The sequence below is a fragment of the Eumetopias jubatus genome, unplaced genomic scaffold (genome assembly GCF_037043125.1).
Source record: "Eumetopias jubatus isolate StellerSeaLion01/CBP00866 unplaced genomic scaffold, mEumJub1_p1.0 scaffold_4, whole genome shotgun sequence".
Lineage (NCBI taxonomy): Eukaryota > Metazoa > Chordata > Mammalia > Carnivora > Otariidae > Eumetopias > Eumetopias jubatus.
The window spans coordinates 108,555,176-108,574,838 of NW_028274810.1; the positions used below are offsets into that span (position 1 = coordinate 108,555,176).

The 19,663-nt window shown below is 62.8% G+C and overlaps 3 protein-coding genes across 6 annotated transcripts; 2 read left to right on the plus strand and 1 right to left on the minus strand.

Moving 5' to 3' along the window:
- Window positions 1-1,464: 1,464 nt before the first annotated feature.
- Window positions 1,465-6,511, plus strand: GFUS (GDP-L-fucose synthase). 3 transcript variants are annotated; one of them, XM_028093528.2, is made up of 11 exons: window positions 1,465-1,551; window positions 2,469-2,625; window positions 2,918-3,069; window positions 4,199-4,327; window positions 4,405-4,478; window positions 4,671-4,804; window positions 4,902-4,966; window positions 5,331-5,397; window positions 5,557-5,636; window positions 5,789-5,888; window positions 6,147-6,511. In XM_028093528.2, the coding sequence occupies exons 2-11, from the start codon at window positions 2,565-2,567 to the stop codon at window positions 6,200-6,202; spliced, it is 918 nt and encodes a 305-aa protein (XP_027949329.1). In that variant the 5' UTR covers window positions 1,465-1,551; window positions 2,469-2,564; the 3' UTR covers window positions 6,203-6,511. The 3 variants fall into 3 exon arrangements, with proteins under 3 accessions (XP_027949329.1, XP_027949328.1, XP_027949330.1); XM_028093527.2 differs by having other exon boundaries at window positions 1,471-1,551; window positions 2,955-3,069; XM_028093529.2 differs by having other exon boundaries at window positions 1,471-1,551; window positions 2,955-3,069; window positions 4,199-4,246.
- Window positions 6,512-9,368: 2,857 nt separating this feature from the next.
- Window positions 9,369-14,670, plus strand: PYCR3 (pyrroline-5-carboxylate reductase 3). 2 transcript variants are annotated; one of them, XM_028093533.2, is made up of 6 exons: window positions 9,369-9,491; window positions 11,232-11,296; window positions 11,833-12,012; window positions 12,352-12,564; window positions 12,879-12,971; window positions 13,188-14,670. In XM_028093533.2, exons 1-6 carry the CDS (start codon window positions 9,392-9,394, stop codon window positions 13,368-13,370), a joined length of 834 nt encoding a protein of 277 aa, XP_027949334.1. In that variant the 5' UTR covers window positions 9,369-9,391; the 3' UTR covers window positions 13,371-14,670. The 2 variants fall into 2 exon arrangements, with proteins under 2 accessions (XP_027949334.1, XP_027949335.1); XM_028093534.2 differs by having other exon boundaries at window positions 12,412-12,564.
- Window positions 14,671-15,418: 748 nt separating this feature from the next.
- On the minus strand, window positions 15,419-19,521 carry TIGD5 (tigger transposable element derived 5). The gene has a single exon (XM_028093525.2). The coding sequence runs from the start codon at window positions 19,519-19,521 to the stop codon at window positions 17,572-17,574; it is 1,950 nt and encodes a 649-aa protein (XP_027949326.2). The 3' UTR covers window positions 15,419-17,571.
- Between the last annotated feature and the right edge of the window lie 142 nt (window positions 19,522-19,663).

Sequence of the window (19,663 nt, forward strand, 5' to 3'; positions counted from 1 at the left end):
TGGGAATGTGATGTATACAATGCACGGTTCACTTCTGGATCTAAGTACTGCTTTTGGGATTTTATTGACAATTCCAGTTGCTACTCCCTCAGCAAAGCAGTTTCTCCAAATTGAAGCAAAGTAAAAAACAAAAAAGCAAAATCAAAAAACCATAAGGACTTAGGAAAGACTGTCTAATTTGGTGTTATGGTCAACAGAACACAAATTATGTGACAGATTTTGATTATAACAACACGGTTAGTAACTGGTGAAATGAACACAAGAAAAGGAAGTCGTGTGGGATGAATACACAGCAGTTCGGGAAAGAGGGTCTTCAGTGTCTCGGCCACCCCGCGCCCCATCACCAGAGCGCCCAGACACCCGGGGCCGCGCTGACTTCCAGTCATAGCAAAACCCTACCTTCATGGAGAGTTTAAATGGAGTATATTTTCATTGTAAGGTGGTGTCAAGATCGGAGGACTGCGCGCTTTCTATTTACCGGTGTGTGAACAGGGTCGGCTGCGGGAACTACCTGCATTTAGGGGGAAGGCCCGCGGGTCCAGGGCAGACCACTCACCGGAGGGCCCTAAGGACCGGGCAGACCAGTCACGCGGAGGGGGGCGGGGGTCCGAGGGACGCGGCAGGGCTGTCACCGGGGGGCCCGAGGGACGGGGCAGGGCTGCCACCGGGGGTCCGAGGGACGCGGCAGGGCTGCCACCGGGGGTCCGAGGGACGGGGCAGGGCTGCCACCGGGGGTCCGAGGGACGCGGCAGGGCTGTCACCGGGGGTCCGAGGGACGGGGCAGGGCTGTCACCGGGGGTCCGAGGGACGGGGCAGGGCTGTCACCGGGGGGCCCGAGGGACGCGGCAGGGCTGTCACCGGGGGTCCGAGGGACGCGGCAGGGCTGTCACCGGGGGTCCGAGGGACGCGGCAGGGCTGTCACCGGGGGGCCCGAGGGACGGGGCAGGGCTGTCACCGGGGGACCCGAGGGACGCGGCAGGGCTGTCACCGGGGGTCCGAGGGACGGGGCAGGGCTGTCACCGGGGGACCCGAGGGACGCGGCAGGGCTGTCACCGGGGGTCCGAAGGACCCGTCCCGGACAGCGCGCCGGCCGCCGTCATCCCTTCAGACCCAGCATTGGGAGTCTCAGCCCCGGAGGCCGGCCCGCCGACGGTCGCTGTCCCGGGAGCCGTGGACCGGCGCCTGCTGCTCCCCAGTCCTGAGGCTGCGGAGTCTCAGCGCCGCGAAGCCTCCCCTGCTCTCCCAGCGCCCACCCTCCCCCGCGTGGCGAATGGGGTCTCCTCGCCGCACCCGGAGGCAGCCGCAGCGGGACCTGCCCCGCCGAGGCGGAGCCGCGAGAACTACATTTCCCAGACTGCTGCGCGTTCCCGGACTCCACTTCCCAGCAGCGCCCGGGGCGTCCCCGCGGACTCCTCTTCCCAGAGTGAGGAGGGCAGGCCCGCCGGGGCCCTCCCGGTCCCGCCCCCTCCACCTGGCCACCGCACGCGGCGGGAGACTCTAGCCCTGCCAGAAGCCGCTCTCCGGGCGACGGGCAGGTGGGGCAGGGCGCAGGTGAGACGGCGCCCGGCGCCGAGCGGCCCCGCGGGAAACCCGGCGTGGCGAGCCGGGGCCCAGACCCTGGCTGTTCCCTGACAGCCGGAGAGTCCTGAGGGCTGTCGGGACCCCGAGGGCGTGGAAGGGGAGCCGTGGGCATGGAAGTGGCGTGGGACGAGTCCGAGCAGCGGCGGTGTTTCCTCACCGGCCTGCTGCCGCACTGCCCGCGCGGTCGGGAGCAGCCGATGTCGGGGCGGCATCCCCTCCCGGCCATGCTGCAGCCGGGTCAGAGTCATGCTGCAGGGGCCCAGGCCGATTTTCAGCCCCAGGGATAGACTCCTTAAGGGTGGTGGCGCCCTGAGGCCTGCCCAGTTCTGAGCCGGAAGCGCCGCCTGGCCAGGAGGAACTAGGCTGGCGAAGGCTCTCCTGGACCAGCCGCGGGTGGGCCACCCAACTGCAAACACAGCGCGCTGCCCCTTCCTTGCCTGTGGCATGTGAGCTTTGGCTGGGAGTAACCTTCATGGGCCAGGAGGCCCCAACCCCAAGACTGTCTGCCTCCCCACTTGTCAGCTCGAGATGTGCCATCTGTCCCCTTTCTTGGCCCAGTGTGGGTCTTGGGTTGGGCCTGCAGGGCAGAGCCTGGAACCAGGCTCTCTTGAGGAGGTAGGAGCCCCAAGGCCCCTGAGCGGATCTAGGCAGAGGGCTCCCTAGGGAATGGGGCTGGGAGGGGAAGACTCAGGCCAGCCGGGTCTCTGTGGTCCCCAGCAGGCTCTCTGTCATCCCCAGGGGGTCTCATCCTGTTCCACTTGCCACAGGAAACCCTGGGCTAGCCCGTGGACGGTTGCTGTGGGGTCCAGTGCTGAGGGTAGTGACCCCAAACAGGGGCATCTCCAGGGAGTGGGGTTCCATCTGCCTCCCACCATTTGCCCCAACAGGTGCAGCTACCATGAGTGAGCCTGGGGGGTCAGTACGAATCCTAGTGACAGGTGGATCTGGGCTGGTGGGCAGAGCCATCCAAGAGGTGGTAGCAGATGGAGCTGGGCTGCCTGGAGAGGACTGGGTGTTCGTCTCCTCCAAGGACGCTGATCTCACGTGAGTGGACCCATCCCTGAAGCAAACCCTCCAGACTCAGAGCTCCAGGCCAGCCCTGTCGCTGAGCCTGGTAGCCTCATGTCTGGGTCTTTCCCTCCAGGTGGCTGGCCTGGCTTGGGTGTGTGCAGCTCTGCTTCTAGGCAAACATCCTTGCACCTGTTCCTGGAAGCCCACACCTTCATAACAGCCAGTGCCTGAACTGGCCACTTTCCTTTTTGGCAGCCCCTCCTGCCATCAGCCCTGCCCCCTGCCACCAGCACCCCAACCCCAGGGTGCTAGTTCCTTCCCTCAGGCCTCCAGGGGGCCTCTGATGGCCTGGCTCCTCCCAGGGACGCCGCACAGACCCGAGCCCTGTTTGAAAAGGTCCGGCCCACCCATGTCATCCACCTTGCTGCAATGGTGGGGGGCCTGTTCCGGAATATCAAATACAACCTGGACTTCTGGGTAAGTGAGAGGGCCCCATGGAGCACTAGGAACTTCTTGGTAGTCTCCCCATGCTTATGTTTTGGCCCCAGGAAGTCCCTGAGGGTCACACTTGGCACAGCCTGGTGGGGGCAGTCCCTGTGGAGTCCCCAATGATCCACACTTGCTTGGTAGGTCGATGGGCATGCAGGTGAGCCTGGGGGCATTTGGCTCAATAGGAAAAGCCATGGAGCTGACCGGGGGGTTGGGGGAACTGAAAGAAGCCAGTATTTGCTGTTTGACCTAGGTAGGATTGGTTCCTACCCCCTGAGCCCTCTGGGCTTCTAGACCCTCCTGCTCCCGGACCTCTCTGGTCCAGCTGCACTGAACCAGGCCCACCACGCACTCTGGGGTGCAGAGGTGTGAGCTGGGCTCTGGGTCTGAGGCATCTAGCCTGGGGGCGTGAGCTATGGTGGAAGGGGCAGGAAGAGAGCCTATAGCCCTGCTCCTGCCAGGCTGTGCCCCTGAGGGTTGGCCCCACCATCTCTGGGCATCTGGTCTTGGTGTGATTCAGCCCTGCATCGGGCACAGGGATGGCAGAGGCTCAGATTAGATTCTGCCCAAAGCCCCTGTCACCCCAGGGCTCTTCTTGTCTCAGTAGAGCAGTCTTCCCAGAGGGCTGCCTAGTGGCCATCTCCCCCACTCCTAAGAGTGGTGCAAATGCCCCGTTTCCTCCCAGGATCCAGAGAAAGTGGCGTCTAGGGAGCAGTAGGGCTGGTGGCTTCCCTGCTACTGGGTGGTATAGTTGGGTAGGCCCCTCTGGGGTAGGGGAACGGAGGGGCCCCTTCGTTGCCCCAGGGCCAGATGGGGCCTGCCCTCGCAGCCTGTGTGGGTGAGGTCCAGCCGGGAGCTAGGGGGTGCGGTCCTGTCCTCCGGCGCTCCCTCCCAGAGCCCAGGGGTGGGGCAGGGGTAGAAGGACTGCCTTCCATGGTTTCTGGAAGGTCTATGCTGGGAGGTTTTGCCTTGTCCCAGGAAGCAGTTAGGATAAACTGGCTCAGGTGCTGCCCTCGTGGGAGGGGCCGGAGTGTGTCCTGCTTCTGTCCCTGGAGGGGCAGGTAAGGACTGGACTCCTGCCTGGAGGGGCTTGAATCTGCCCTCCCGCCCACGCCAGAGGAAAAACGTGCACATCAACGACAACGTCCTGCACTCGGCCTTCGAGGTGGGCGTGCGTAAGGTGGTTTCCTGCCTGTCTACCTGTATCTTCCCGGACAAGACCACCTATCCTATCGATGAGACTATGGTGAGGGCGGGGCCCGACGGGGGCGGGGCCCGACGGGGGCGGGGCCAGGAAAGCAAAGGCCTCCTCTGCTCTCCTAGATCCACGAAGGGCCACCGCACAGCAGCAATTTTGGCTACTCCTATGCCAAGAGGATGATCGACGTGCAGAACAGGTACTCCGCCCGCGTGCCCAGCCGAGACCCGACAAGAAAAGGGAGGAGGGCCCAGAGGGTTCCCCCGCAGGGCTCCCGCACTTCATGGCCCCTCTTTGCGGGCCTACGGTTTTTCCATCCATGAGGCCAGGGCGGGTGCGGTGGGTCTGTGGTCCCAGGGCAAGGGCCGGAAGAGACGCTGGGACTTTGCAGGGCCTACTTCCAGCAACATGGCTGCACTTTCACCGCTGTCATCCCCACTAACGTCTTTGGGCCCCACGACAACTTCAACATTGAGGATGGCCACGTGCTGCCTGGCCTCATCCACAAGGTGCACCTGGCCAAGAGTGAGTGCCTGCTTGTGGGGCCCCAGGGCCTCAGCTGGGAGGAGGGGTGGTGGCTGGCACAGCACCCCCCACAGCTGCCCCCTCCCTAAATCTGCAGGCAGCGGCTCCGCCCTGACGGTGTGGGGCACCGGAAAGCCACGGAGGCAGTTCATCTACTCACTGGTTGGTGCCTAGCTCTCCACCCAAACGTTTCCTGGCCTGCCATGCTGCTTGTGGGAAGGCGGTAGCCTGAGGGAGCCTGGTAAAAGAGCTGGGGTCCAGGCTGAGCCTCTGGAGGAGCAGTCACTGGTCCTCACTGGGTCCCTGTAGGCACCTGGCCTCATGGGAGTCGCCAGGTGCAGCACTGAGCTCAGTGAGAGACACAACTCTCTGCTGGGCTGAGCTGGCTAAGAGCTGCCCAAAGGGAGAGACTTCTGGCTCTGATGGAGCCCGGGCTATTCCCTCACTGAGCAGGGGCACTTAGGAGGGGTGGCCTGTGGCCCCATGTGGTTGTAACTTGTGGCCTTTGACCCTTTTTGACTTCTAGGACCTGGCCCGGCTCTTTGTCTGGGTCCTGCGGGAGTACAATGAGGTGGAGCCCATCATCCTATCAGGTGGGCACCCTTTGGCCTCACTGCCACTAAAGCAGGACCAAACCCGTGTCTGTCCTGAGAACAGCTAGGTGGGGAGTGACAGTATTGTGGGGGGGCTGGGTGACAGGAAGGCCAGGCAGAGGAGGCCTGACCTGGCTGTTGGGACCCCGCTCCCCACAGTGGGCGAGGAGGATGAGGTCTCTATCCAGGAGGCAGCTGAAGCCGTGGTGGAGGCCATGGACTTCCATGGGGAGGTCACCGTATCCTTTGGCTCTGACGCACCCAAGATGGCTCTCCCCCTGGCAACTGGAGAGAGGAGGGGTGGTGCTCCCCCTGGGAAAGGCAGAAGAGGTTCAAGGGCAGGCAGGGGCGGGGGGTACCCCTTCTGCTGTGGCCTTGACCAGGCACCTAGTTTGATACAACCAAGTCAGATGGGCAGTTTAAGAAGACGGCCAGTAACAGCAAGCTTCGGACCTACCTGCCCGACTTCCGGTTTACACCCTTCAAGCAGGGTGAGCCCCTGGTCCTCCCATGGCTCTCCCACCCCATCCCGCGAGACCTCCTATCCCCTCCTTCCTGGCTTCGGCTTCTCTACTTCAAGCTGTGGACACCCTTAGGGTTTGGCGTCCAAATCTTTATCGGGGAGGAAGGACACAGAAGGGGTGACTGCATGTGTCGCTGGGGCCTCTGCCCTCCCCATCTCCTCCAGTGGAGGTCAGTGCAGCCCCAGCCCTCACCTGCCACCACCTGTTACCTGCCCACCTCTGCAGCTGTGAAGGAGACTTGTGCCTGGTTCACCCACAACTACGAACAGGCCCGGAAGTGAAGCACAGTGTGGGAGCAGGCGCGGGCTGCCCCCAAGGCCCCGGAGGCACCACCCTCAGACCCTGCAGGAGCGGAGGGCACTGCCCAGCAATCTGGGCCCACGTTCTCCCCTCCACCAGGGTGGCTCTGGGCAGCCGTGCAGTGGGGTCACCATTGATGTCTGTCCTCAGGGAAACCAAGGCCTGGCCAGGCTCTCCCAGCACCTTGCTCCCCAACACCAGTCCCAGGGTCCCAAGTGTGTCCCCTTTGATCCTGCTCTCCCACTCCCTGGGAGCTAATAAAGTCCATTTTCCCAGGCCTGGCCCCAAAAGCTCTGTGCCAGCCATTCCTCCTCCTCACCCCACCCCAACACACACACAGCCCCTGTCTCCCTGAGCCTGGCTAACCCCAAGACCTACCACTCACCTGCTGACTGCTCAGCTCTGGAGAGACACTGGGCAGGGTGGCTCACTGTCCCTGGAGTGGAAGGGCAGCAGCGGCTGGCCAAGTGGGTGTGCAGGTGAGGAGCAGGCAGGCTTCAGGGTAGAGGCGGTGGACAGTCAGTCGGTGGGGATGCAGGGCAGGGTACCTGTAACAGTCCCAGCGGGTGGTGTGGGCTCAGCTTAGCCTCTCCGCATGAGATCATATGCAGGCCTGGGTGACCTGAACTCCCTGGGCCTACCTGTCAGCACGTCGACTTTGCAGGACAAAGCTGGTCCTGGATTTGGACAGGCTGAGTAGGTAGGCATGTGGATGGATCCAAGGGGAGGGTGGTGACCCCAGGAGACAGCTGTACCAGGCCTGGCCCCTCACCTCCCTGGCCCTCAGGTGGCAGCCTGTGGTGGGGCCTGGCCTGCCTTTCTACCCTGGACAGTAACAAGTGTCACAAAGGAGGGCCTGCTGGGCCTGGTGGGTAGGGGTGAGCAGCACAGACCTCCCCATTCTCAGCAGGAATCCAGCCAAGTCCCCAGGGCGGCCACGCAGTGCTGGGGTGTGGACCCAGGAGTGCCCAACTCCAAAGCCCTGAGATACCTTCCCTGGCTTCAGGCCGGCCCTCCTCTCAGGTCACCTCTCTTCTGGGTCACCCTTCATCATCCTCATGCTGGTGGCTCCCAGCTTTCTTCTGACCCCAAAAGTGCCTGGTGTCATGTTAATTCTTTCCTCTGTTCAGGCAGTATTGGCTGTCTTCCTTGTGCCAGGCACGGCTTCCCACCTCTGTCCCTGTGCCCAGCTGCACCCACCCTCTTCCCCCAGCAAGCTGCAGTGTTTACCCCCCAGGGCTCTCCCCCCCCCCCCCCCCGTGGGCTGCAGTGTTTACCCCCCCCCCAGGGCCCTCCCCCAGGGAGCCACAGTGTTTATCCCCCCAGGGCCCTCTCCCAGGGAGCTGCAGTGTTTACCCCCCAGGGCCCTCCCCCAGGGAGCCACAGTGTTTATCCCCCCAGGGCCCTCCCCCAGGGAGCTGCAGTGTTTACCCCCCAGGGCCCTCCCCCAGGGAGCTGCAGTGTTTACCCCCAAGGGCCTTCCCCAAGGGAGCTGCAGTGTTTACCCCCCAGGGCTCCTCTGGGGCTGGCCCAGGACCTTCCCGTCAGAGCCTCCCCCACCGTTTTGGCCTCAACTGATGTGTTGCTTTCTCTGAGTGCCCACTCTGCTGCAGAATTCCTGTGCACTTCTCTGGGAATGCCCGGAGCCTCTCCCTCCCCTAGGACTTGGAGCTCTAGGACCTGGGTCAGCCTTCACTGTGTGTTCTTTGGGCTCCAGCCCTCTGTGAATGAAGGCTCTGCTCATGTCAGGGTTCAGGGAGGGGGTGGTGCCACAGTCAGCCATGTGAAAACATGCGGAGGGAGGCCCAGCCTAGGAGAGAGGCCTGGACACACCTGGCGGGACATAGATCATGGCTGTGTGTCCTGATGAGCCACCCTCTACTGCTGTGAGTATGTGTGTGTGTTTACTGCAGAGGGGCTGTGTCCCCAGCCAGAATGCAGGTCCTCCAAGTGCAGGTTCCGCTGCCTATACTCTGCTGCTGTATGGCCTTCATCACCTGCCCTGCTCATCACCCGCCCAGAGCAGGGCCCACATGCTGTGGGGGCAGTGTTGAATGAATGAGGGGATTTTATTGTTGAAGAGCTTAGACTGTGTCAAAGTAGAGTTTAGAATAACAAAACATTTTTTAAATGCAATCTAAAAAAAAAAAAACTACAATCTTAGATCTTCAAGCCTTATTCCTGTGTCAATTAAAAATTAAAGTACTCCCACCCCTCCCCTCCCCTCCCCTCATTTCAAACATGGCCCCTTGCCACAGCCAAGCGCTCCATCCGCACCCCCCACGCCCCTGGGACCAACAAGATGGACCAGGTCTCCGCTGGGGACCCAGGCCTCAGGAAGGCCTCTCCTGCCTTCTCGCAGCAGCCTGGGAGGCCCAGGAAAACCAGGATCCAGGCTGGCTGGAGGAGCTCCTCTAATCCAGTAAAGCGACAGGCCCCTGCTCACACATTTCACTGGCCGTGCCCACGTTATGCTGTCACCCGGACCCGCTGCAGCTTGGAGAGGGGCTGACAACAAGCCCCGACCAGGCAACCCTGCCCTCCGCACCTGAGTCCGCTCCCAGGCTCCAGAGAACCAGGGCGCCCTGAGGACGCGGCTCCCACCCAGGGAAACCGGCCTAAGGCTGGCAGGGCTCCGCTCCCCAGCTCCTGACGTCCTGATGGTGGGCCAGGGTCCGGACCTTGCCTGCCCCGGTCTTGCATCAGAATCAGGGCGGATGATTCCTCCTGGAAGCTAAGCTGCCCAGCGGCGACCCGCCAGTGCTTTCCCGGACTCTGCAGCGTCCCCGCGAGGGACACCCACCAGGCACGCTCCAGGGCGCAGACCTCCGGGACAGAGTCAGAGGAACCCCACCCTTTCCGACCCTTCGCCTTTGAGTGGAGTCTCTCAAGCTGCCTTCTCGCCTCCCGCACAGGGGCCACATCCTCGGCCAGCAGTGCTGCACCGCGAGGAGTATAGGGTGCCCCGCCCCACGCGGCGCCACGCGGTGCCTCGCTCTCTCGGGCCAATGAGCAGCGGCGGGGAGGGACTAGAGCGCGGCGCCCGGAAGGGAGTGGGCGGGGCGTAAAGTCACGGTAGCCAATCGACGATGACGGGGGCGGGGCGGCGTAGCCCAATTGGCGGGGCCGAGGGCGTGGGGCGGGGCAAGGCCAGGCCCGGCCGTGGCGAGATGGCGGCGGCGGCGACGCAGGGGATGGAGCCGCTTCGCGTGGGCTTCGTGGGCGCGGGACGTATGGCGGAGGCCATCGCGCAGGGCTTCATCCGAGCAGGTGGGGCGCCGCGGGTGTGGGGCGCGTGGGTCCCCGGGTCTCGGAGCCAGCGGGCGTCCGATGCGCGCCCGGTGTGCGAGGGAAGGGTTCACCTGTGCGCTGCTCACCTGCCTGGAGGGATGCATCCCGCAGAGCCCCTGGGCGAGGAGCGAGGACCACAAGGGAGCCCTCCGCGCGGGGTCCTCAGGGTGCAGCGGGGCCGGCCGGGCGGGCGTGGGCAAGGGCGGATCGCGGACGCTGCCCCTGCGGACTCCGCTCTCAGCACAGCAGCGAGGTGTGTGCGTGGGTGGCGTAGAGCTGGTTGTCCCCGCACGGGCCATGAGCCACGTGGGGCCACAGAGCACCTGAGATGTGCTGCGAGTTTGTAGAATAAAATCTGTGTCGGGTTTGGAAGATGTAACACACACAAAAAACGAAAAAGTAACATATTTGAGTAATTTTTAGTGCTGATGAAAACCAGTATTTGGAAGAGTAGTATTTTGTTTACACCGGGTTAAATAAAATGTATTAGAGTTAACTTTATCTTTCTCTTTTACTTGCTTAATGTGACTACTAGAAAATGTGAAGTTAAGTATTTGGTTTCGGTGATATTTCCCTGGACAGCACTACCTTAGAGCCTGGAATCTCCCACTAACTTCTGGTCTGCTGCCTGGGTCGAGTGGGTTGACCTTTGAGACTCCGATTCTGTTTCCTCCTTCTGTGCCAGCTCCACTGCAGTGGCAGGCTGCAGGTTTTCTCCACGTGGGCACTGTGGTTGTTTGGGTTGGGATAATTCTCCATCCTTCACATTGTAGGGTGTTTAGCCACTTTCCTGGTCTCTCCCCACTAGATGTTAGTAGCATCCCCCAATTATGACAGCCAAAGCTGTCTCCAGAGGTTACCACATGTCCCCTGGGGTAGGAGGGCAAAAACTTCCCAGGTGGAGAACCACTGGTTTATTGCAAGACAGGGCAGTGCTGTCCTGGTCTTACTCCACGGGTTTTAGAAACCTTTACGTGCAAGTTAGGGGCTGGCTTTCTGTCTTCAGCCTCAGTCAAGGTTCAGAAGGGTCAGAATCATCAGAACATAGCTGAGTGCACGTCTCAGGTGTTTTACCTGTAGAACCTGGCAGTACCGCCTTCCTGCCAGGGCTGTACGGGTTCAGTATTGAACACAGTACTGGTGTGTGTAGGCATGCGTGGTGGTGTCACTCTCGTGACTGACTGGCTCTGTGTTCAGGTTGTGAGGTGCAGTTCTGCCTTCCTGTTAGACCTTACAGAAACTTATTTCCCAGCCCTGTACGCCACAGATGCAGATGATTTCTACCCAATGGGCTCTTAGCCTCTGCTTGGACATCCCAGCACAGACGTACCCCCAACACCCAGGGAAGCTCAGCCCCTATTGGGCCCCCCTCCCCACCGTGCCCCCTCCTCCAATCTAGCCTTCCTGTCCCCGGAGGCTGTGTACTCATGAGACTAGGCAAGCTCCACGCCCCTGCATCTAGCCCCCCGTGGACTCAGCAGCAGCAGGCAGGTGGTGATGACTGACAAGCAGGATAGAATGGAGCTGAACGCCTGGTCCTGGGTGCACCGAACGCCCCTGCCAGGCCCTTGGGTTCTCACAGAGTGTCAGGCCAGCTAGGGGCCAGCATGGCTGAGCATGAGAGGCCCGGCAGGAAGGGGCAGGCCAGGCTGGGTCCTGCTCTCCCGTCCTTCCACCCCACCTTCTCACAAACCCTTCTGCTTTTGTTTTTCTCTCCAGGAAAAGTAGAAGCTCAGCACATCCTGGCCAGTGCACCAACTGACAGGAACCTCTGTCACTTCCAGGTGAGCTGGGCCCCAGCTCTTCTGAGTTGAGGCTTTTCTGGGGGGCTCATGGTGGCTCTTGGCCCCTGTCCCTCTGAGACAGTTCTTGGGGCCAGGGAAGTGGTGCTTAGTTAGCGAAACTTTTGAGATGGGCTGGGCTGGGGAAGGGGAGGTCAAAGACCAGAAGGAAAGCCAAGGTTGGGGAGGGCTAAGGCCGAGTGAAGGGGGTGTGTGTCTGTGCGCGTGTGCGTGCGCTCATGTCAGTGCACGTGTGTACACGTGTGTTGGGGCAGAGATGGTGGTGGGCACTCCCTGGGTTCAGGGGGCGCAAGGAAGTGCTGACATCAGGCGTCCTGTGAGGTGCAGCGTTGGTCCTGAGCAAGAATGGATGGTCTGGGTGAGTCTGGGCTTTGGGAGTGGGGGTGGTGCAGGCATTTGCAATGTGAGGGACCCCTGGGGACCCCTGGGGATGCAGGGTGGCCTCCAGCAGGAAGGGCCATGGTCTGGGAGGCTGTCCCCCATTTACCCCAGCCCTGATCCCACTGTCCCTACTGCAGGCTCTGGGCTGCCGGACCACCCACTGCAACCGGGAGGTTCTGCAAAGCTGCTTGCTGGTCTTCTTCGCTACCAAGCCTCATGTCCTGCCCACTGTCCTGGCCGAGGTGGCCCCTGTGGTAACCGCTAAGCACATCTTGGTGTCTGTGGCTGCTGGGGTCTCTCTGAGCACCCTGGAAGAGGTGAGTGGCCTGTGGGGGTCATGTGGGAGCTGAGCCTCTGACCTCAGAGCCCATTCTGCTGGTCAGAACTTCCCACCCTTTGCCATCCCAGACTGGTGCCAGTGTGGGTTTAGCCCTTTAGGAAGGTGGGATGGGTGAAACCTGTGACAGACAGCCTCCCAGACCAACCCGAGCCTGAAGAGGTGGCCAGGTGACCAAGGGGGCTGGGGCTTAGGTTCCTGCTAGCACCCTAGCCAGGACACGGGCGGGGAGGGAGCCCACAGTTAGTTGGCTGAGGCCTGGGTCTGCCTGACGGGGCCAATCCCACATGATCCCTGATTCCAGCTTCTCTCTGACCAGCTGCTACCCCCAACTGCACGGGTGCTGCGGGTCTCACCCAACCTGCCCTGCATGGTTCAGGAGGGGGCCATGGTGATGGCACGGGGCCGCTACGCCGGAAGCAGCGAGGCCAAGCTCCTGCAGACCCTGCTGGAGGCCTGTGGGCAGTGCGAGGAGGTTCCTGAGGCCCACGTGGACATCCACACCGGCCTCAGTGGCAGCGGCGTGGCCTTCGTGAGTGTTGTCTCATCCCCCACCCCCAGGCCAGCCCTTGGCAAAGCGGAGACTTCTCAAGTCCCTGCAATGACCCCAGCCTTTGGGATTCGATGACTTGGTTCCTGGGCTGCCTGTGAGCTCTACTCTCTGCTGCGTCGTTGCCTTCCTGGGCCTTTGTCCAGTCAGACCCCTGGGATCAAGCCCCAGCCCTAGTTCCTGCACTGGTGGCCAGTGCTCTGGGCCGTGTTCCTGAAGGTTCCGAGCTTTCTCCAGACCGGGTGCTATGTGCAGGAGAGTGTTGGCTTTGACAGTCTCCGCCCCCACTGCTACAGGTGTGTGCCTTCTCTGAGGCCCTGGCCGAAGGTGCCATCAAGATGGGCATGCCGAGTGGCCTAGCCCACCGCATTGCGGCTCAGACCCTGCTGGTGAGTGAGGGCAGCCCCCGCGGGGTCGTGTGAAAAGGGATGGGCTGCTATGTATCCCAGGAGCAGTGGGAAGGGGGACAGCAGGCCCAAGAAGCCTGGACGAAGATCTGGGATGGGGGTGGGGGGTGGACCCATGATGAAGCAGGCTATATGGGGCTGAGCTGGAGAAGGGGCTGCCCGCTTCCCTTGAGTCACCCCCAGGGTCCCTCTCCCCAGGGGACAGCTAAGATGTTGCAGCAGAAGGGGCAGCACCCAGCTCAGCTGCGGACAGACGTGTGCACACCGGGCGGCACCACCATCTACGGGCTCCACGCCCTTGAGCAGGGTGGGCTTCGGGCCGCCGCCATGAGTGCCGTAGAGGCTGCCACCTCCCGGGCCAGGGAGCTCAGTGGGAAGTAGGGAACGGGCATGGGCTGTGGGCTGCCCCCAGTCCCTCCTTCCTTGCCCCTTCCCCAGGACTGCAGCTCCCCCACCATGCAGGAGCCTCCTGGCTGCCCCCCGACCTCCACACGAGGAAATGAGGGACAGGCCTGGAGGGTTTCACAGGCAGGGGATCCCCTCACCATGGGAACCTCCCCCCCACCCACCGCAGGGCAGAAGGCACCATGGCAGTGGCCCACCATCAGGTCTCGGGATGTGCTGGCCAGCTGCCCCGTGTGCTCAGCTGGGTGGGTTGAGGGCAGGAGCAGGGCTGCTGCTGGAGCATCTGGGTAGGCCCTTCCGACAGCTGTCTGACTGCAGCCGGTTCGGGAGCGGGGGCTAGGGGGTACCCGGACACTGCACAAGAGACCGGCTCCTCCTCCTCAGTGAAGCCAGCACCGGTAGGCCCTCACAACGGTCTTGTCCTCGGGTTGACCTGCCATGGCGGGGGGCGTCACCCACAGGGAGCTAGCCCCTGAGAAAACAATGGGGTTGGCTGCCCTTTGCTCTTTTTCTGGCTCAGGAGGAGCTGCACCGGGTCCTTCCCTTGGGGAGCCCCCATGAACAGAGCCCTGGGTGGGTGGGCCGCAGTGCTGATCAGCAGCAGGCCAGTGCAGGGAGGCTGGGCCTAGCTGGCTGCGGAACAGGGACTTGGCTTTAGCTGGGTGTGGACCCCCTTCCCCAGCTAAGCTGGCAAGTGGCAGGTGGAGCCGGCCCTGATGACCGTTCCCTGGGTTGTCCTGGAGGGTCTCCTGGCCTGGCCTCTGACTGCAGGACATGGCTCTTTGGCACATCCCTGGCCAGCAAAGCCAGGAACTTGGGTCCCCCACCAAGGCCATGGGGCCTTTGGGTGGAGGGTGGGCTGCCTGACTCTTTCCCCCCACACTGCCCCCGAGACTCCTGGAGCCTCCCCAACCCACAAAGGCCCCGGAGTGCTGGAGCTCCCCTCACTTCCACCCGGTGGCCTACCGAGACTGGGCCAGCCACAAAGTGGAGCAAATTGCCTCCAGTTTACCAGCTGAGACTTGAAGCAAACCAGCCCTATCTGTATGTGGCTGATAGCACCCCCACAGCAGTGCTCCCCTGCTCACGCTCCTGTCCTCCATCCCTAGCCTTCAGCCTGTCCTCCCACGCACATCCCCAGACCTCCTGCCCCCCTACCCCATGGTCCTTCCTTGGCCAACTGGCCCTTCCTCCGGTTAGAAGGGTCAGCCCGAGGCCATTTCCACACCTGAGTGATCTGTGAGATGGGAATAAAGGCGCTGTCTGCTAGCACCGAGTGACCGATGTCTAGGCTGATAAAGCAGATTGCAAGGGCCTGGAAGTACATCTGAGCTGAAGCTTGAGACCTGGGAGCAGGTGGTTTGGGGGCAGAGGTCACCCACCCTGGCTGTATGGCACCAGCATCTCAAAGCTCTGCACGGGTACAGTCTTTGGCTTCCTCCCTAGCCCAACCTCTTCCTCCAGTGTACGTTGGTGGGTTCAGCGATGCGTCTTCCCATACAGTCTCCGAGAACCTGGGCGGGTTGGCTTGTGGAGCAGAAGACGCACCTCCGGCCAGCCCTGCCGTGAGCGGGCCACTTGGCGGAATCAGAGGCGCCTCAGTGAGCCCCCAGCCCAGCTGGAAGGGCAGCCGTGCCTCAGGTGGTGATGGGCCTGGACAGGAGTAGTGAGAGTGGCTTTGGGGCTCAGGGCTGCAGCATGATCATCGGCCGGTCACGACTCACCTTCTAGCACAATGCTCAGATTACTTTTTCAAAAGACCGGTGGACGGAATTTTTCATCAGTGTTTATATCTTCCTTACGTTTTCAAATTATGAGGTGTTCTAGATCTAAGCATTGGGTCAAAAATTACAAAATTAAGACCTCAAAAGTACCTGGTTGGCTGAGGCAGTAAAGCATGAAATTTGGTCCTTGGGGTCATGAGTTCAACTGCACGTTTGGTGTAGAGATTATTTAAATAAGTAGAATATCTGCCAAAATCCAAAAAAATATACTAAAATAAGACTTTAGAACAGGGATGCGTATGAAGTTGACACGAACCTTTATTATAAAGCACGTTGGGCCCACCTGACTGGGTGAATTCCCCCAAGGATGGGTGTGAAAAGGTTCCTCAATAGAGCATGCACCCCAAAAGCCCATGGTCCTCAAGGACACGCCCCTGGAGTCAAGGCTAGCCTGTGGGCACCCTTATCTGGGCACAAACAGCGCCCAGCCCCCCTCCCGGGCTCCCCGCAGCAATCCTGACTTGCTGGGCTGGGACCCGGGCTGGGGGTCCCTGGAGGGCACACTCTTCCCTTCACCACATGCCGACATGGTGCCCTGCAGCCCTCCGGCTGTCTGGGGGTGGCTTCCCGGGCACGTAGCCCCCTTGGGCAAGGCTGTGCCTCAGACGGCTCCCTCTGAGGGTTGCAGCTTAGTATCATCCCCACAGAACATGCAGGTCAAGGGCGGTTTTAGCAGAGCCTGCACACTGGCTTGTCTTCACCCAGTGCCCATGGGGGCCCTGAGGTCGGCCTCTCCAGACTCCCCCGGGGGCAGGCCTGGCAGAGCAAAGGCCAGGGCCTCCTAGCCCTAGGTCCCTGAGTTGCCATCGGATGTTACAAAACGTAAGACTTGCTGAAGCCCTGTGCCAGCTGCTTGGCCAGCCAAGACGCCAGCCACAGACGGCCAGAGGTGCCTGTAGGGGCGCGGGCTGGAGGAAGCTAGTAAGTGGAGGGGCCAGAGGGGCCCCAGCCGGGGGCCCCTGCTCCCAAATTCTTCACACCTTCCCTCAACTTTCAGATTTGAGATACACATGTGACACACACACACACTCTGACCGGGGACAGTTCCATGGAACAATTCAATTTATGTTCTCAGACTTGTGGGGAAGCTGCTCTGGGGGCTCCCTCCAGCTGCCTCGGCAGTGCCTGGCCACCCCCTCCCACAGACACACCGTATGCCTGCAGCCGCCTGGCTACAACAGGAGGATGTGGGGCAGGTGGGGGTGAAGGGAGGACAGAGGCAGGCAGCACCTCAGACCTGGCCCCTGCCTCTCACAAGCGCTCTAGGCAGCACCTCCCCAAAGGCCGTCCCTCGGAGGCACAGGCATCGCAGGACTCTGAACTTAGAGCTGGCCAGACACATGAGCCCTTTCCCCCTCCTCTCAAACGGAGCCACTCACACGAGCCCTTTCCTCCTCCTCTCAAACGGACCCACTCAGAAGCCCAGTCCCTGGGGCTACGGGAAGCAGCTCCTTAGCCATACCCTTGGCAGTGCCAGGAGTTCCAGTGGAGGAGCACTAAGGCACTGTAGGATTGTCCCCGTATGGCTGTCAGTATCACAGGCCTGCTCCGGGTAGATGGCGTGGCTCTGGGCCTGGCTGCTGGTCCAGGGAGCTTGCTCAGTCATTGGCCAAGTCACCAGGGGCCCAAGTCTAGAAGGCTGCTAACCCCATAGAATAAGAGAGCAGTTTGGGAATGGAATTTTCTTAAGGAAAACTAACAATCCCAGTGGAACAGAACTCTACATTTGCTGCTGCATCTGGAACGTGAGGATCCCCAATTTTGCTGGGCACCATCCTCCCTTCCCAGCCTCTACAGAGCCAACCTCCAAGACCAGCCCCGGGCTGGGGAATGAGACACCACCCTGGCCCCCAGCAGGGTATCTGTAAAAACAGACTCCGCATGGAGATCTCCGCATGGAGACTGCATGGCTGTGGCATAGGAACCATGAAGCACCAGGGCTCCAGACTTACAGGAGTGCTGGCCCCTTGTCCAGTGCATGTGATGGGCCACCCCGGAGGAGGGCAGGAGGTACGGACAGGCATGGAGCCCAATAAGGGCCAGGGCCGGAAAACCGAGAGCTGCTCTGATTAGCGCGCTATGTTGTGCACGGCAAGGGACCCTGGCAAAAACCACAGACACCACGAGTGCGCTTGCCCAGGGCGGAGGTGTATGAGCCCGGGGCCCCTCTTCCAGCTCCCCCTCAGGAGAATGGGGGGGCCAGTGCAGCAGGATGATCCTCCACAACAGAGCCCCTCCAGACCAGCCTGGGGGCCGGGATCCCTGGAGACCCCTGGGCCATGGGGTGGGCCATCCCAGGTGAACGAGGGAGGGGAGATGGAAGACTGTGCGTGTCTCCTCCCTCCAAGTGCAGCAGGAGAACAGCCGCTGGGGGGCCACTCTGGCTGGCTTGGTCACACCCCATCCTCAGGGACTGCACGAGAGGGACCAATGCCCCCCAGCCTCCGGGCCATGCTGATCAGTGAGCGCAGCTGCACCAGCTTTGGTGGCCCCACCTCCCGGGGGTCCTGATTCTCCAGCCACCGGAGAGCTGTCTCCAGACCCCGGACAGCCTCCCCAGCAGTGGGCACGGCAGCCTCCTCCTCCTCCTCCCCACCTCCCATGACAGAGGGTAGGCTGGCTGGGGGTAGAGGGGCAGCAGGGGCCAGCACAGGGGGCCGGCCAGGGCCTGCCTCCTCCCTGCAGCTGTCGGGCAGCCCCCCATCATCGTCCAGATGCAGCCACTTGGCCACCTCCTCGGGCGCCAGGCGCTTGTAGGCCAGGGCTGCCAGGTGCGTGAGGTCGCTGAGCACCCGGCTGTGCTCTGCAGCCTCCTCGGCCTGGCCGGCTGGCTGCCCAACACACTCCTCAGTGGGCCGGGGCTCGAAGGCCGCCCGCAAGCCGAGCAGCCAGCACCGCTCAATGCTGCCTGCCTGCACCAGGTCCCAGGAGAGGCCGGCCAGGTAGAGCATGTCCTTGAGCATGAAGCTGCGCATGAAGTCCAACGGGGAGCCCCCCGCACAAGACACAGCTAGCCTCAACAGCTCCCGCTTGTATAGCTGCTTGAAGGCAGCCACGACCCCCTGCTCCATTGGGGCAGGAATGTGTGCCCGGCTGCTACCCTTGGACAGGAAGAGCACCCGCACGGCACCATCCGGGGTTTGCAGCTCTTCTGGGGGGCTGAGGGGCTCGGGCCGACACCGCCGGAGGGTCTCCTCGCTCTCCTCCAGAGCGGGCATCCTGGCAGCTGGGCTTGGGCAGGGCGGGTGGGCCACCAGCAGCACAGCCTTCTGCTGCAGGCAGCTGCGACGCAGGTAACGCCTCACGCCGGGGACGAACTCCTCGAAGAACCAGCCCCGCAGCAGAGGGCGACTGAGCCAGGCATCCGGGCTGTAGCGATAGGAGGCGGGGAACTTGTCCTGGTTGTGGTGGCGCAGGCTAGGCGGGTCCGGCAGCTGCCCGATGACCAGCGGCTTCAGCTTGTGGCTACCGGTCAGGTTGGCGGCCAGCAGAACGGTCACCCGGTCACCCCGCCAGCGCCGGCCGCAGCCTCCCGCGCCAGGGTCTCCCGCGCCCAGGGGCGCGGCCTGCTCCGGAAGCAGCTTCCAGTAGAGGCCAGTGACGTTTGCGTTGTAGATCTGCTCGTCGCCGTAGCCGCCCTCGGCGGGGGGCGGCGGGGCCGGGGCCCGGTCGGGCAGGGGGCCGGAGCTGGAGCCGGGGGGCTGCGCGGGCTCCTGCTTGACAGGCGGGCCGGGCGCGGGGCCCGCGGCCAGAGGCTCGGCCTCGCCGTAGATACGCTGGCTGGAGATGCCGTGGCGCTTCTGCCAGCGCCAGAACCAGCCGTGGCTGGCCTTGAAGGTGCACTCGGGCCCATAGATCTGGCGCGCGAAGGCCTCGGCCTGCGCCTGGATGAGCGGCCCTGACAGCGGCACGCCGTGCTGGCGCAGCGCCAGGAACCACGAGTAGACGGCGCGATCGATCTCCTCCTCGTTGGCCAGCCGCATCTTCTTGCGCTGCGTGCCCACCTCGCCGCCCAGCTGCTCCAGGAACCAGCGCAGCTTGGGCTCATCCTTGAGCCAGCCGCGCAGCGTGCCGCCCGGCACACCGAAGTCGCGGCACACGCTAGCCTGCCGCTCGCCGCCCTTGACGCGCTCGATGGCCTGCAGCTTGTCCTTGATGGAGTAGGCCTTGCGGAAGGCCATCTTCACGGCCACCCGGGGCCGCGGCCCGGGCGCCGGGGGCGGCGGCCGCACGGCGGGGGCCGGGGTGGGCGCGGGGAGCCGCGGCGGCTGCGCGGAGCGCCCGGGCAGGGGGTGGCGGGCGCGGCGCGGAGCTGGGCCGGCCGGGGGGCCCGCGGGGTACATGGCTGCGGCGGCGGTGACGGCGGCGGCGGAGGCGGGGGCGCGAGGGCCACACGCCGGCCCGGCCGGCCGCGCGGGGCGGGGCGCTGGGTGCGGGGCCGGCCGGGCCCTCCCCTTTGTCTCGCCAGCTTTGGGGGCGCAGGCG

Bases quoted from the DNA above. Each gene is read 5' to 3' on its own strand.
- GFUS (XM_028093527.2), top strand. From the start codon at position 2,480: ATGAGTGAGCCTGGGGGGTCAGTACGAATCCTAGTGACAGGTGGATCT. The intron at 4,967-5,330 runs GTTGGTGCCTAG...TTTGACTTCTAG, and splicing joins GGCAGTTCATCTACTCACTG to GACCTGGCCCGGCTCTTTGT. The intron at 5,398-5,556 runs GTGGGCACCCTT...CGCTCCCCACAG, and splicing joins GGAGCCCATCATCCTATCAG to TGGGCGAGGAGGATGAGGTC.
- PYCR3 (XM_028093533.2), top strand. From the start codon at position 9,392: ATGGCGGCGGCGGCGACGCAGGGGATGGAGCCGCTTCGCGTGGGCTTC. The intron at 12,013-12,351 runs GTGAGTGGCCTG...CTCTCTGACCAG, and splicing joins CTCTGAGCACCCTGGAAGAG to CTGCTACCCCCAACTGCACG. The intron at 12,565-12,878 runs GTGAGTGTTGTC...CCACTGCTACAG, and splicing joins GTGGCAGCGGCGTGGCCTTC to GTGTGTGCCTTCTCTGAGGC.
- TIGD5 (XM_028093525.2), bottom strand. From the start codon at position 19,521: ATGTACCCCGCGGGCCCCCCGGCCGGCCCAGCTCCGCGCCGCGCCCGC.